Source organism: Stegostoma tigrinum, chromosome 1, assembly GCF_030684315.1.
Source record: "Stegostoma tigrinum isolate sSteTig4 chromosome 1, sSteTig4.hap1, whole genome shotgun sequence".
Classification (NCBI taxonomy): domain Eukaryota; kingdom Metazoa; phylum Chordata; class Chondrichthyes; order Orectolobiformes; family Stegostomatidae; genus Stegostoma; species Stegostoma tigrinum.
In genome coordinates, this window is record NC_081354.1 from 75,378,353 (window position 1) to 75,391,680 (window position 13,328).

A 13,328-nucleotide genomic window follows, 5' to 3' on the forward strand; every position below is an offset into this window, starting at 1 on the left:
ACTATCCAACTACCAAATTTTAGAAATATCTTTTAGTTCAGAGATTAGACTGTTTCAGCTGGTTGTAATGATAATCGGACAGTGTTACATTGGAGAAATAGAAACAGTCACGTATTTGTAGAGTGTACATGTAGACGAACTGTAAATGTTTATAGAGTCAGGGCGCACGGATAAACAACCTTCGGTCCAATTTGCCTGCACTGACCCCACATCCCAGTTTGACCTAGCATTTGGCCCATATTCCCAGAAACCCTTCCAATTCATGTACCCATCCAGATGCCTTCTAAATATTGTAATTGCACCTGCCTTACCACTTCCACTGACAGCTCATTCAATAGACACATCACCCTCTGCATGAAAAAAATTACCCCTTGGGTCCTTTTTATATCTTTCCCCTCTCACCGTAAACCAATGCTGTCTATTTTTGGTCTCCCCCGTCCTAGGAAAAAGACCTTGCTTGTTCACCCTATCCATGCCCCTCATGATTTTATCAACCTAAATAAAGTCAACCTCAGCCTCCAAATCTTCAGGGGGAAAAAAGCCCCAGTCTATTCAACCTCTCCCTATTACTCAAATCCGGCAACATCCTTGTAAATCTTTTCTGTACCCTCTCCGGTTTAACAACATCCTTCCTATAGAAGGGCAACCAGAATTGTACACAGTATTTTAAAAGTGATCTCACCAATGACATGTACGACTGCAACATGAATGTCAATCGTTTGCGTATTGTTTTCTAAGGTATTTGTATAGATACATGTTTGATTAAAATGAATTATTCGATGATTTAATGATCTGTTTTATACTTGCTGGAGTAGTTCAGTAATTCCTCATACAAAATTTATAGGTGTTTTCCTGAAAAGTGTAATAAAAAGTCAATGTTAAGTAGATCAGATTTTCCTGTTATGATCTGCAAAAGTTATGTTTTGCATAACTTTTCTCATCAGGAAAGCATTTGATCCTGTAAGTACTGTGTAATGCTGTACATTCCTTAAATCTTATCTACAAAGAAAATGAGTTTTAAAATAAATGTAAAAATATAAGAGCAATATACTAACTCCTACCTCCAACACACTTCAGCTTACTGATGTGATTGCCCCCAACCTCCCTTCCCATGCTTCCTCTATAGCTGCCTATTACCTCTCCTGAAGCTTTCCAGTGACAAGGGCTTGGGAGTGGGGCAGCAAGTGAAACTGCAAGTGGAAGGGATGGGACAGAGAGGTGATGAGGAAGTTGGGAAGCAGGATGGGTGGTAAGGGGTTGGCAGAGGAACAGGAGAGGCCACTCCAAAGTGGAACCAATGGGACAACATGACACTGTATTGGCTTGGCATAAAACAATGCTGAAAGAGAAATCCCAGCGTCCCTGCAGATACTGACCCCGTTCTATCTGTAGTGCTGAAGTAGGGCAACTTATTGAATGCTATAAATATGTAAAATAGATATTTTAACTAAAAATATTTGCTGAGTGATTTCACTCTCACCTCCAAGTCTTTATTCCTGGGACTTGAGCAAGTAATTGAAGTCGATGCTTCACTGTAACACTGAGGGAGTATTGCACTTATGTATGTGATGCAGGCAGTTAACCCAGGCTCCATCTGCCCCCTTGGAAGATCTTGCACTGCTATTTTAAGGAAGAACAGTGAGTAGTTCTTGTGTCATGTCTTTGCTATTTTTTTTAATAATAGTTCCTTTTATCTCTCTTACCTTATTCCATATATGTGAAATGCAAATATATGGACTCCTCTCCCCTCCAAAACTGATCAACAAAATTCAATGAGTTTGACAACAATTCCTTTGGAATCTGAAGTTCATGACAAGAGTTCACAATGAAATTCCATGTGACATTGTTAATGGTGGTGATGGCCCTGAAATTCCGATTCACAATGCAGTGAAAAGAGCGAGTGCATCTCTGACTTGCTTCTGGAATTTGGGGTGGAATGTGATAATGCTGGGTTTCCATCTCAGTTCTTTATTGCTGCCATTTTCCAGTATTAGCATAGCATGGAATACTGCATCTACCTTCCTTTCTTCCATGACATCAAATGTCATGCGTGAGAGTATTCTCAAGCTAGCCCAGAAATTCCACCTGTTGTGCGTTTCTAATGCCATGCCAGTTGCAAATTGGCATGAGTTCTGTTAAAGCCTTCTGAAAATCTGCAAACTTTTACCAAGTAAAGGTAATCAGTTCCTCCCAGCTGCCGCTGGGACAGCTGCTACTGACATGATCCTGTTCCATTAGCAACCCACCCTTGTCTTGGAATTGATTCCATTACCTGTCCGTTTGAGATCGAGCCTAAACTTGTTTGCTCAGGCAGACTTTGTTAATGTTCTGGCCACAGAACAGCCTTTATAGTAATTTTTGGAGTAGTGATTTTAGCAGTGTAATCTTTGCAGTGGAAAATTGTTTACTTTGGCACAAGTTCAGCAATCACGCCTTGCCATATAACAGAAGGGGATCCAGGTCCTGGAGTTTTATTCATTCTGCTTTTCTATAAACTTTTCTGACTCACTTTTAGGTGACCGTGTTCTTTCTGTGAATGGAATCTGCCTGGAAGGTGCAACTCATAAGCAGGCTGTGGAGATGCTAAGAAGCACGGGACAAGTATGTACAACTTCATTTCAGACACATCATTTAAAATGTAATTAAAATAAATTATCCTGTTTATTGGAAATCATTTGACCACCTTATTTTGATGGGGGACAGTGAAGAAGGTTAGTAAAGATTACAAAGAGATCTTGATCAATTAGGTCAATGGACTGAGGAGTGACAGATGAATTCAGTTTGGATAAGTACAAGGTATTGCATTTTGGTAAAACAAAGAAAGGCAGAACTTATACAATTAATGATATGGCCCTGGGTAGTGTTGTAGAAGGACAGAGAGACTTGGGGTAGACAACTCAAGTACATAATTCTTTCAAATTTGTGTCACAGGTAGACAGAGTGATTAAGAAGGCATTTAGCGTGCTTGCCTCTGTTGTTCAGAACTTTGAGGATAGGCATTGGAATGGTGAGGTTGTGCGGGAGATTGGTGGGGCCTTTTCTGCAGTACTGTCTGTAGTTCTGGTCGCCCTGTTATAGGAAAGTTATTATTAAATTGGAGAGTTCAGAAAATATATACATTACTGGTTAATTCAGATTTTTCTTAAAATGCAGCTGCACAAACATTGTCAGTTTGACCAGGAAGAGTTTTAAAAAATTATTCATGGGATGTGGTGTTGCTGACGATGCCTCCAATTGCTGCCTATCCCTAATTGTCATTGAGAAAGTTCTTGAACTATGGCAATCCTTGTATTGTAAATACGGTAACAGCACTCCTAGGAACTGTTTTGTTGTTTTGCCTTGTAATTGCTATGGATGTAGTTACTAATATATTTTGTTCTGTTTCTTCATTATTATTACGTGTTGTGCTTTAAATTGAACCACTGTTCAGGCAGCCCGCACTATGACATATTGTTTAAAGTTTTCACTCGGTGACTACAAAGTTCCTTGCCTCTTCAAACATTTTTACATTGTATTTCAATGCAGCAGAATATACTGAAACTTCATAGAAACCCTAGTTTTAGTTTGCCTGTCAAATTGAAGATGATGCGTCCAGCTCTTTGAAGTCAATTGACAGTCCTTAGTGTATATTATGACAAGCGCAAAGGATAGAAGCAATCCCTATAACCAACAGAATTGTCAAATTCTCTTGTCATGCGTTTGAATGCATTGAAGTTCGATTTTAAGTCAAAATGTACTTAATATATCCATCCTCTCCAGGTGGTTAATCTGTTAGTGGAGAAGGGGCAGCTCCCAGCAGCCAGCGTTCATGCTCCTGTCACTCCACAGTGCACACCTCCATGTACAGCCAATCAAAATACATCATGTGAATCAGCTGACAAGCAAGAACTAGTCCCAGAACTCATGTCCTCAACTGCCAAAGACTACTGTCTTGTCAATGATGGTAAGGAGCTTTGATGTTTAAGATTGTTGAGACATAACTACGCTGTAAGCAACATTTGCAGGCACTCCTAATTGTTCAGTTTTTGTTTAAAGACAGTTAAACCATAGTCAACAAGAATAGCCTCGGGCCCTTCCCTGTTGTGCACTGCAGTTGATTCAAATGGAATACAAGTTTGGTCACTACGTTTGGCTTAGGAATAGAAAACTAGCTTGGAATATGGCTCTTGAAAATGGAAAATTTCATGCTGGTGCAATAAAGTGATATTTTACTGAGCCTAAGTTTAAAAACATGCTATTAAGGAAGAAAGCATGTTTTTCCATTGTATCAGATATTCTAAGAGAATCTTTTTCCACACCTCCCAACCCCAGAGAGAAAACTAGTTTTGAAGTTGCCCTGTTCCATGAGTTCATTTTCTCATGATGTTCATATTATTTTGATCACAATGAAGAATACAAATCGAAGAAGTATAGGATATTTAGCATGTAATATCAGTACTTTGTACTGCCAAATACAGATGCCAGTGCTGTTTTGTAGACCCTCCTTGGGCTGTTTGAATAGTGACTGGCTTAGTGAGCTTCTCTTCATCACATCAGTTGGACGGAAAAGAAGCCTACAAAAGAGAGCTCCCCAGCTATCTCTCCTGTTTCTGAAAAGAAAACCTTGTTGGTCCTTGGGTGGATTCTGTACATTCTGTCCATGTCTGTGAGTTTCTACCAGGTGCTCTGGTTTCTTCCCACAGTCCAGAGATGTGCAGGTTAGATGGATGGCCATTCTAAATTGGCCCATGGTGTTCAGGATGTGTTGGTTAGGTGGATTGGTCATGGGAAATCCAAGGTTACAGAGGATAGGGTGGATCAAGGCGCGAGGCTGTTCGGAGCATCAGTGCAGAATGGTGGGCTGAATGGTCTGTTTCTGCATTGTAGGAATTCTGAGATCAGGGTGAAACCTTCAAGTGATTGAAGGGATGTCTCGGTATTGTATTCCTGGAGCAGTCTACCTGAAGGGTCTCTGGAGATAATTGTCCGTATTTGATATCACATTTCAGAATGTCAGACAGATTTTAGAACATCCTACATTTGCCGTCCCATTCACCAACGTGGTGTGTGGGTGTGTGTGTGTGTACGCGCACACGTGCGTGCAGGGATATAAAGACAGATAAATATCTTTATTTCTGTATTACCAATGATATATGGTAACCAATTATTCTACCTTCATTAGCAAGTTTTGTTTTGATAATTAACTTAATTCATTTATTGAGAAACCTGATGGATAATTTTATTTAAAACCTGATAAAGGCGAGGTATTTTGTTGACTATCTTAGTAACTGGAAGAACTGTTTTTATTTCATGGCCTGACGCATGGAATAGGGGAACTAGAGTGACAGTGAACTCTTCCCATCTTGATGATAACACTGTCCTATTTTCTGCCATTTGTGTTCATCAGCGATGTTTCTGTTCACACCACCTCAACATTGGCAGCATTTTACTGGCACAGACAGTGGTTTGGGAGGCAGGTGGGTGGTAGAATGTCAAAGAGCTGCAGTGGGACCAGTTCCTGATGTAATCACGCTGCTGGAGAGATTTTCCACTGGCAGCAGTGATGGTAACTTGACTGCCTTCTGACCAGGGACGAGTGACGATTTAAATGCCCAATTAAAATATCCATTTCCCTAGGCTGCTAAGGGTTTGCACGTGGTAGACCAATATCCCCCGGTTGGAGAGACAACCAGATGAATTAAGGAGTTTACCATGAGCAGCAAGAGTTATCACTGCTGGTTCAGGATTAAAATGACAGGCACCTAAAAGCATGGAGTCAGGTTTGAGGACTGAACAGGAGTTTACCCTATATCTGCTGTTTGAGATTTTACTGTAGCCACCAAGCCTTGCCTACTTGGCCCTATCAATATCCTTTAGGAAAGAAAATCTGCCAAAATTTGACTGCAGACCCACAGCAATGTAGTTGATGCTAAACTACCCTCTAGCCAATTAGATTTGGGCAATATATGCATCTGTAACTAGTGATGCCCACATCCTAGAAATAAATTTTTTAATAAAGTCATCGCCACCTCTATATGGGCATTTCAAAATGGAGATACACATACATTAGTGTTGTGTATATGGATTTTTCAAGTGAGGTTTGACAAGCTTCATACATTAGCCTTGTCAGCAAAGTTGAAGCTAATGGTTAAAAGTGGTAATCGTAGTGAAGAAACAAAATAGCCTCAAGGATAGAAATTAGAGAATTACAATGAATGACTGTTTGAGGAAATGCCACTTCAGTCCAAAAAATAAACAGTGTTTTATGACTTGAACTAATGTTGTCTGTGCTGTGAATTAATGAGTTGAACCTGGGAATGCAGAACTTGGTTTCAAAGTTTGCATATGGTGTGAAATTTGGAAATACGATAAACAGGGAGGGCAATAAAATGATAACATTTGAAATGATACAGTGTGGTGGAATTGGTGGAAAAATTGGAGGTGAAATTGAATACACACTAATATAAGGTGATACACAGTGGAAGGAAGAATGAAGAGAACCAATTCAATTCAAATGGTACAATCTAAAACGCATGTGAGCGAACTGGAGAGCATCTAAGCGCAACTGAATTTGAATGTGGCTGGTCATGATAAGAAAACAGAAAATGAAGACGTGAGCATATGTGGAGTATAAAAGCCAGGAAGTTTGATAAACTCAAATGAAACTCTAGTGTGGCCTCTGCTGTGGTATTGTTTACATTCTGGATGTCATATTTTACGAAAAATGTGAAGGCTTTGGAGGAGGTAAAGTAGAAATTTACTTGAATGGTTCTCAGTGATGAGGTTATAAATTGGAGAAGCTCAGGTTATTGTGAGAAAAATGACAGAGGTTTTGATATAACTGTTTAAATCATTAAATATTTAGTTAAGGTATATGAAGAGAGATAGTTATCAACTCTTCAGCAACTGGAAACAAAGATTTCAGTTTATGATGACTGGCTGGGAGCCTAGAGGCAATATGAAGGAAAGGCGTTTAAACAGTGATGGTTTAGAATTTGGAATGCACTGCTCATTTAGCTGTGGGTGACGATACAAAAGTAGCCTTCAGACAGATCTTGGATAAACTCCTGAAGATGAAGCAGTTGCAGTGATATCGGGAAACAGTAGACGAGTTGGACTAAAGGGATTGTGTCTGAAAGAGCAGGTTCAGTCCTGGTGGACTGAATGACATTTTATTCTTTTAATGCTGTGAATCCACATTAACTCTGCAAAGTAACTTTTGAATCCATTTAAAATAGAAAACATTTTTCATCTTTTGCAGGTAACCTATTTAAAGTAAAGTTAATAAAAAACTCCTCTGGATTGGGTTTTAGTTTTACTGAAGGCAATGACGTTGTTCCTGAACATAATGGAAATGCAGTAAAAATAAAGAAACTTTTTGCTGGGCAACCAGCAGCAGAGTGTGGGAAGATTAATGTTGGAGATGTTATAATACAGGTGAATGATATCCCTTTGAAAGGACTGTCAAAGCAGGTATGTTACACTAGAAATAAGATAGTTTATTGTATAAATCTACTTGTTGAACCATGTAAATAATTTTCTGTGAAACTATATTGGTGTGTTTTTAGTAGAGTTGGAGAGGTGTTTAATTTATTAATGGATGACCTGGAAATTGTCAGTATACGCATGTTAAGATTTGACTCTATTCACAAGTCTTTTATTATCAATTTAATTCTATAATTGGAAAAAAAACTCATAACCCTATTGCATTAGGGTTTAGTGCTTGTAATAGGGTTTCATTTTTATTCATTGTGTGCGTTGCTGGTTGGGTCAACAGTTTTTAACCACCCATAACCACCTTTGAAAAGATGCTGGCAAGCTATGTTTTGTACAGTCAAAGTTTTTGGGCTATAGGTACACCAACAGTGCTGACAGGAAGGGTGTTTCAGGGTTTTAATAATATACTTCCAAGTCAGGATGATGTATGGCATGGAGAGTAACTTGCAGGTTGTAGTGTTCCCATGTATCTGCTCTCCTTATTCTTGTAAGTGGTAAAGTTTGTGGGTTGGAAGGTGCTATAAAAGGATTAAGAAGTCTAGTTTTTTTTGCCTGCACACAGGATTATCATAAAGCGTGACATAGCTTTATTTTTAAGCCTTTAGTTTACTGAATTCCAACTTTCTCTCAAAAGTTTCTACCTACCCGCCCAGGATTGCAATTTAAATGTTAGGATATTATTACTCAGACTGACCTCATTAGCTCTGGAGATTGTCCTGTCCCACCTCATGCTACCAAGTCTGAGGTCCTACCAGTTGTTTACAGCCTACTTCTGTTTCCTTCCTCTCACAATTAGATCTGTCCTGATAAACCCAAGGTTTCATTTTTATTCCCAACTGAATTTTCCTATTCTTATGTCTTTTACCTTTCCTTGTCCAGTTTCTCCTGATTTAAATTCATAATCTTTCCCACGCCATCTGCTGCATAAACAGTTTCCTAGCCCTAGCTTCCTACTTAGCATCATGGGAATTCTGTTCATCTAAGACTGCTCCCAATCCATGAGGCTTAAGAGCACACAGCTTGCTCTTTAAATAGAGGCTCAATCAGTCACCATCCACGACCTGTATCCAGCTGAACATTTTGGTACAGTGCACAATTCATCCCTTGATTCCTTTTATTCCCTCCAACAGTGAGTGTCCTGTGACTTTCCACATGGATTCTCACCATGTCAGCCCTTTGTGAAATATTGTACATGTTCCCTCTGTCACTCCAAGTTTTTTGGCACATTGTGTGTATTGGTGCAGATTCAGCAATTACCCTGAGCCGGAAAATGTTGTCATATTTACTGCCAATTTACATTGTTCCTTTTCTTTACATAGACTGTCTCCAAATTGTCTTATCTATTACTCTGCATTGTTATCTCTGTTTTAAGGATGGGCCTGTAGCCAATTTCTGCTATAAACCCACTGACTCCCATGTCAACCTAGATTATACTTCTTACTATCCTGTTTCCTCTAAGCACTAAACCTGTTTGCTTGGATTCTCCACTTTCATGTTATCTGTTTCACCAAACGAGGTGGATGAACATGGGTGTATCTTCCAGCATTTTCCCTTTCTACTGCCCACATCCCTCCCCAAACCAATATGGGGTTCTTCTTGTCCTCATCCTCACCTTACTAACCTCAATACTGAATGGACTTTCTTTGAGTACGTGCAGAATACCACCACTCTTCTTTCCTATTACCATTCCAAAGTGCTCTACACTTCCTTCATCTCACACCAGATCCTTTTCCAACAACATCTTAACATTCAAGTGAAAACACACAACAAATATCCCTTTTCCTGCTCCCTTCCCCCCCTCAAGAGGATCGCACATTTCTTTCAAGTAAAGCAATTATTTATTTGCACCAGTTTCAATTTAGAATGCTGTATTTTCTACACATTATATGGTTTGCTACATCTTCAAAAACAGTTGCAGTTTGGCTGACCAATTTATTGAATACCTCCATTCAGTCTTGTGTGTGTGACCCTGAGCTTTCAATACCTTGCCCTTTTTAATTCTGTGTCCCGCTCACCACTCTGTCTTCAGCACTGCTCCAATGAGGCTCAACAGATACTTGAGAAATATAACTTCAATTTTTGATTAGACACTTTCCCAACCCCCGTCACTCCTCTGTTCCAGACCCTAATATACACCTGAATGTCAGGGAGTCATGTCAGGTCAGTCACCAATCATTAGTTCTGATATAACCAAATCAAGCAAAGCCAAGCTTCGCGATGCTTAGCGACTAAGTCAAACTGCCATAGGATCTGCTTCTACATGAACGTTTATTGCCCCCAGCCCCCTCCATGGCTACTAATGACCCCTCATCTGCTTTAAATATTTTGTCAAATATCAAGCTTCCTACCACTGAATCTTCATTTCTTTGTCCCTGTGAGATTTAATTGTTTCAATTCCATTCCTTTTTAAAGTCAAAGTATCTGAAACTCTAACTTATGTCATGTCCTGTAGTAAATTCTTTCATCTACATTCTCATGAATAGATATTTATTTGCCCATCCCTCAATATGCTAATTTTAAGTTTCTTCATGGTGTTGATCCATCTTATGTCTGAAATCTCCTCCGCACCAATATGGCTTTTCAAAAACTCCACTGTTCTGATACTGAGTTTTTCCCCTTGTCTAATGATTTTATTTTATCCATGAATCTCATTTTTACAGTTCCCCTTCAAAAAACCCTACCTTCTCTTAAGTATCCTTTCAAAACCCTAGCTTGTCATCAGGCTCTGTGTCACCACAGTAATCTCATTCTTCCTGCTTCAGCACCCAGCTCCATTTTCTGTGGCCAGCTGTGAAACATCTTTAGACATTTCTCATATTGAAAATGCTTCAAAATTGAAAACATAAATTAGAACTTCCATTTGAACAGTATTTCCTTTTGAAGATATTAAAAGTACTTGTTTTTTTTTAAATTTCCCTTTAAATATAAATGATAATCTGGGGGGGGCGGGGGGGGGGGGGGGGTGGAGGTGGCGGGAAGCCAACAAGACGCAACAGCTCATTGGAGTTGCTCCTCCAATGTAATTATTCTGTTCAGTCAGTTTTCAGCTAGATACTGCAGTCAAGCTGTGTGCTTTCTCTGTTCTTTAAAAAATGATTCATGAGAGGAAATTAATGACTGTAATATAATGACTGGGTTCGGGTGATATTTAGAAATGCAGCTAACTTTGTTCTTCTAAGTTAGAACAGGCCTTAAGCTTCTGTATCTTCGTTGTTCTGGAATGTAAATGCTTTATACTGAGGATTGAATGTGCATGTCATGTTTGAACAAGTATTTTTGATCCAAGATTAGTAAAACCATTAAGATTATATCATCTTACATGACGTGTTCTGCTAAATTCCCAATCTCTCAAATTACTAGCAGAGGGGGGGGAGAAAAAACTATTTTAATGTAGCATTTTAAAACCAATCTAGTTTGAGGATATAAGCATGGAGGGTTACTGACAATTTCCTTTCCCATCTGGAAGCTCTGAATGCTCTTGCGGCAATAGTGTATAGAATAACAGAAGAACTGCTATTTCTCATTTTGATTTATGCATATTTGCTTCTATAACTCATCAGTTATAACTCTGACTTTAATGTTCTCCTCTTCTTGCAGGAAATAGTGTCTGTTCTCAGGCGGACATCGCAAGAGGTCACCCTGTTACTTTACAGACCCAAATCTAGTGTGTTAGTAGATATTGATTCCACTGTGGTGAGTTGTATAAATAGAAATTCATTGCAGTTGATTTCAGGACTGTTCCTTCAAAATCCTGCTGTCCATATCCTATTTAGTATTCAATTCTGCTCATCTCTTACTCCCATCCTTGCTAATTTTCCAAGCATTTTATGTCAATAGCTCTGTGGTTTCTCTTCTCATCAGGTATCCTCCGAACTGTCAACTCCTTCCATGAAAACTTTATATTCCTTTATCTCTGATTTCTTTTGTACCCCAGCCCTTTGCTTCACTGTTGATGTCCATGCTTTCAGCTGTTTAGGTCCTAATCCTTGAGTTTCCTCACTAAACGTCTGCCACCTCCTTTAAGACCCTCTTTAATATCCAAATTCCGCAATTCAGAAATGCCATGCTGAGGGTAATGTAGATGATGTGTGGTGATAATGAGTAATCCAGAGACCCAATCCAAAATTCTGCAGGCATGGGTTTGAATCTCATCGTAAAATATTATTAAATTTGCATTCAGTAAAAAATCCAGAACAGTTATGCTGATGGTGACTAAGTAACCGTTTGCAATTGTTGTTAAATCCATTACAGTTCCCACTGGGGAGGAAATCTGCATGATCTGGATTACATGTAACTCTAGACACACAGCAATGTAATTCTTAAATTCCCTCTGAAATGGCCAAGTAAGCTACCAGCTAGATTGTTTCAAAACATTATAAAGTCTAAAGAAAGGAATGAAATTGAATGACACTGAAGCACCAGAAATGCTGAACACAGCCTGGCTCATCCTTGCAAAATCATCCTTGCAAATATGTGGGAACTTGTAGCAAACTAGGAGGCTGTCTCACAGATTGTTGAGCAGCTTAGAATTTATTCATACTCATGGAATCACACCTTACAGACCATGTCCCAGATGCCAACCATCAACATCACCAGTGGTGGCACATTGGGATACAACTGGAAGGCATTGCTTTGAGAGTCATCAACCTTAACTCTGGATGCCATGGTCTGATAGATCAAGTCAAACATGGGGAAGGAAACCTCAGCCCCTCCATATACAAATCAGTGCCCCTACATGCTGGACACCATTCACAGGAAGCTCCGAGTGTTTCAAGAGCACGGAGCACACTCCAGGTGAGGGACTTCAGTATCCCTAACGAAAAGTGGCTCAGTAGCATGACTGCTGTTCTATGATCTGCAGTCCTGCTGGACACATTGTAAATGCTGGTGGACAATTAAACAATCTGCGGGAGGGCCCACAAATATCCCCATCTTAAATGATGAGGAAGCCTAGTACATCAGAGCAAAAGACAAAGATGAAGCGTTTGCATCCGTCTTCAGCCAGTAGTGTCTCTGAAAGTTTCTGAGGGCCGTGGCATCATAGACTCCAGTCTTCAACCGAGGTAATGCAGTTCAGCTGGAATCAAGAAATGGCTGAAGACATTGGATATGGCAAAGAATGTACGCCTTAACAACCTTCTAAAAGTAGCATTAAAAACGCGTGCTCCAGACTTAGAACATAGAACATAGAACAGTACAGCACAGAACAGGCCCTTCAGCCCACAATGTTGTGCCGACCATTGATCCTCATGTATGCACCCTCAAATTTCTGTGACCATATGCATGTCCAGCAGTCTCTTAAATGACCCCAATGACCTTGCTTCCACAACTGCTGCTGGCAACGCATTCCATGCTCTCACAACTCTCTGCGTAAAGAACCTGCCTCTGACCTAGCCACTCACCTAGCCAAGTTGTTCTAATACAGTTACAACACCAGCATCTACCTGATGATGTGGAAAATTACCCAAATATGTATTGTGATTTTTGTGCCCAATGGGTTATTTCCTGTAATATAAGAAATTGGATGTTACCATGGATATCAAGGTATATTTGAATCCAACAAAAAATTCATTGCAGCTAGTTATTATGTGCAGACATTACATTCACAAACACATATGTATTAGGGCTCGCATTAAACTATTTGCACAGCGCAGAAAATGTTCAATAACCTGTCACGATCCGAGATCATTATGTCTTAAGTCACATGTTATGATACAGTGATGATATAAGCTTGTCTCTGAAAGGCACTGTAATATTCTAACCATGAAACAACACAACAATGTGTCCTGTCTACAAAAAGCAGGATAAATCCAACCAGACTCATTACCAGCCTACCAATCAACTGTCAATCA

General features: G+C 39.6%; 1 protein-coding gene across 9 annotated transcripts in view; it reads left to right on the forward strand.

Moving 5' to 3' along the window:
- The window catches only part of ptpn13 (protein tyrosine phosphatase non-receptor type 13), a 224,979-nt gene that overhangs the window by 136,164 nt on the left and 75,487 nt on the right, over positions 1-13,328 (forward strand). For all 9 annotated transcript variants that reach the window (XM_048534137.2, XM_048534197.2, XM_048534154.2 and 6 more), the window contains 4 exons: positions 2,516-2,601; positions 3,760-3,943; positions 7,241-7,452; positions 11,074-11,169. In XM_048534137.2, the coding sequence (XP_048390094.1) occupies positions 2,516-2,601; positions 3,760-3,943; positions 7,241-7,452; positions 11,074-11,169 (578 nt within the window). The remainder of the gene's footprint in view (positions 1-2,515; positions 2,602-3,759; positions 3,944-7,240; positions 7,453-11,073; positions 11,170-13,328) is intronic.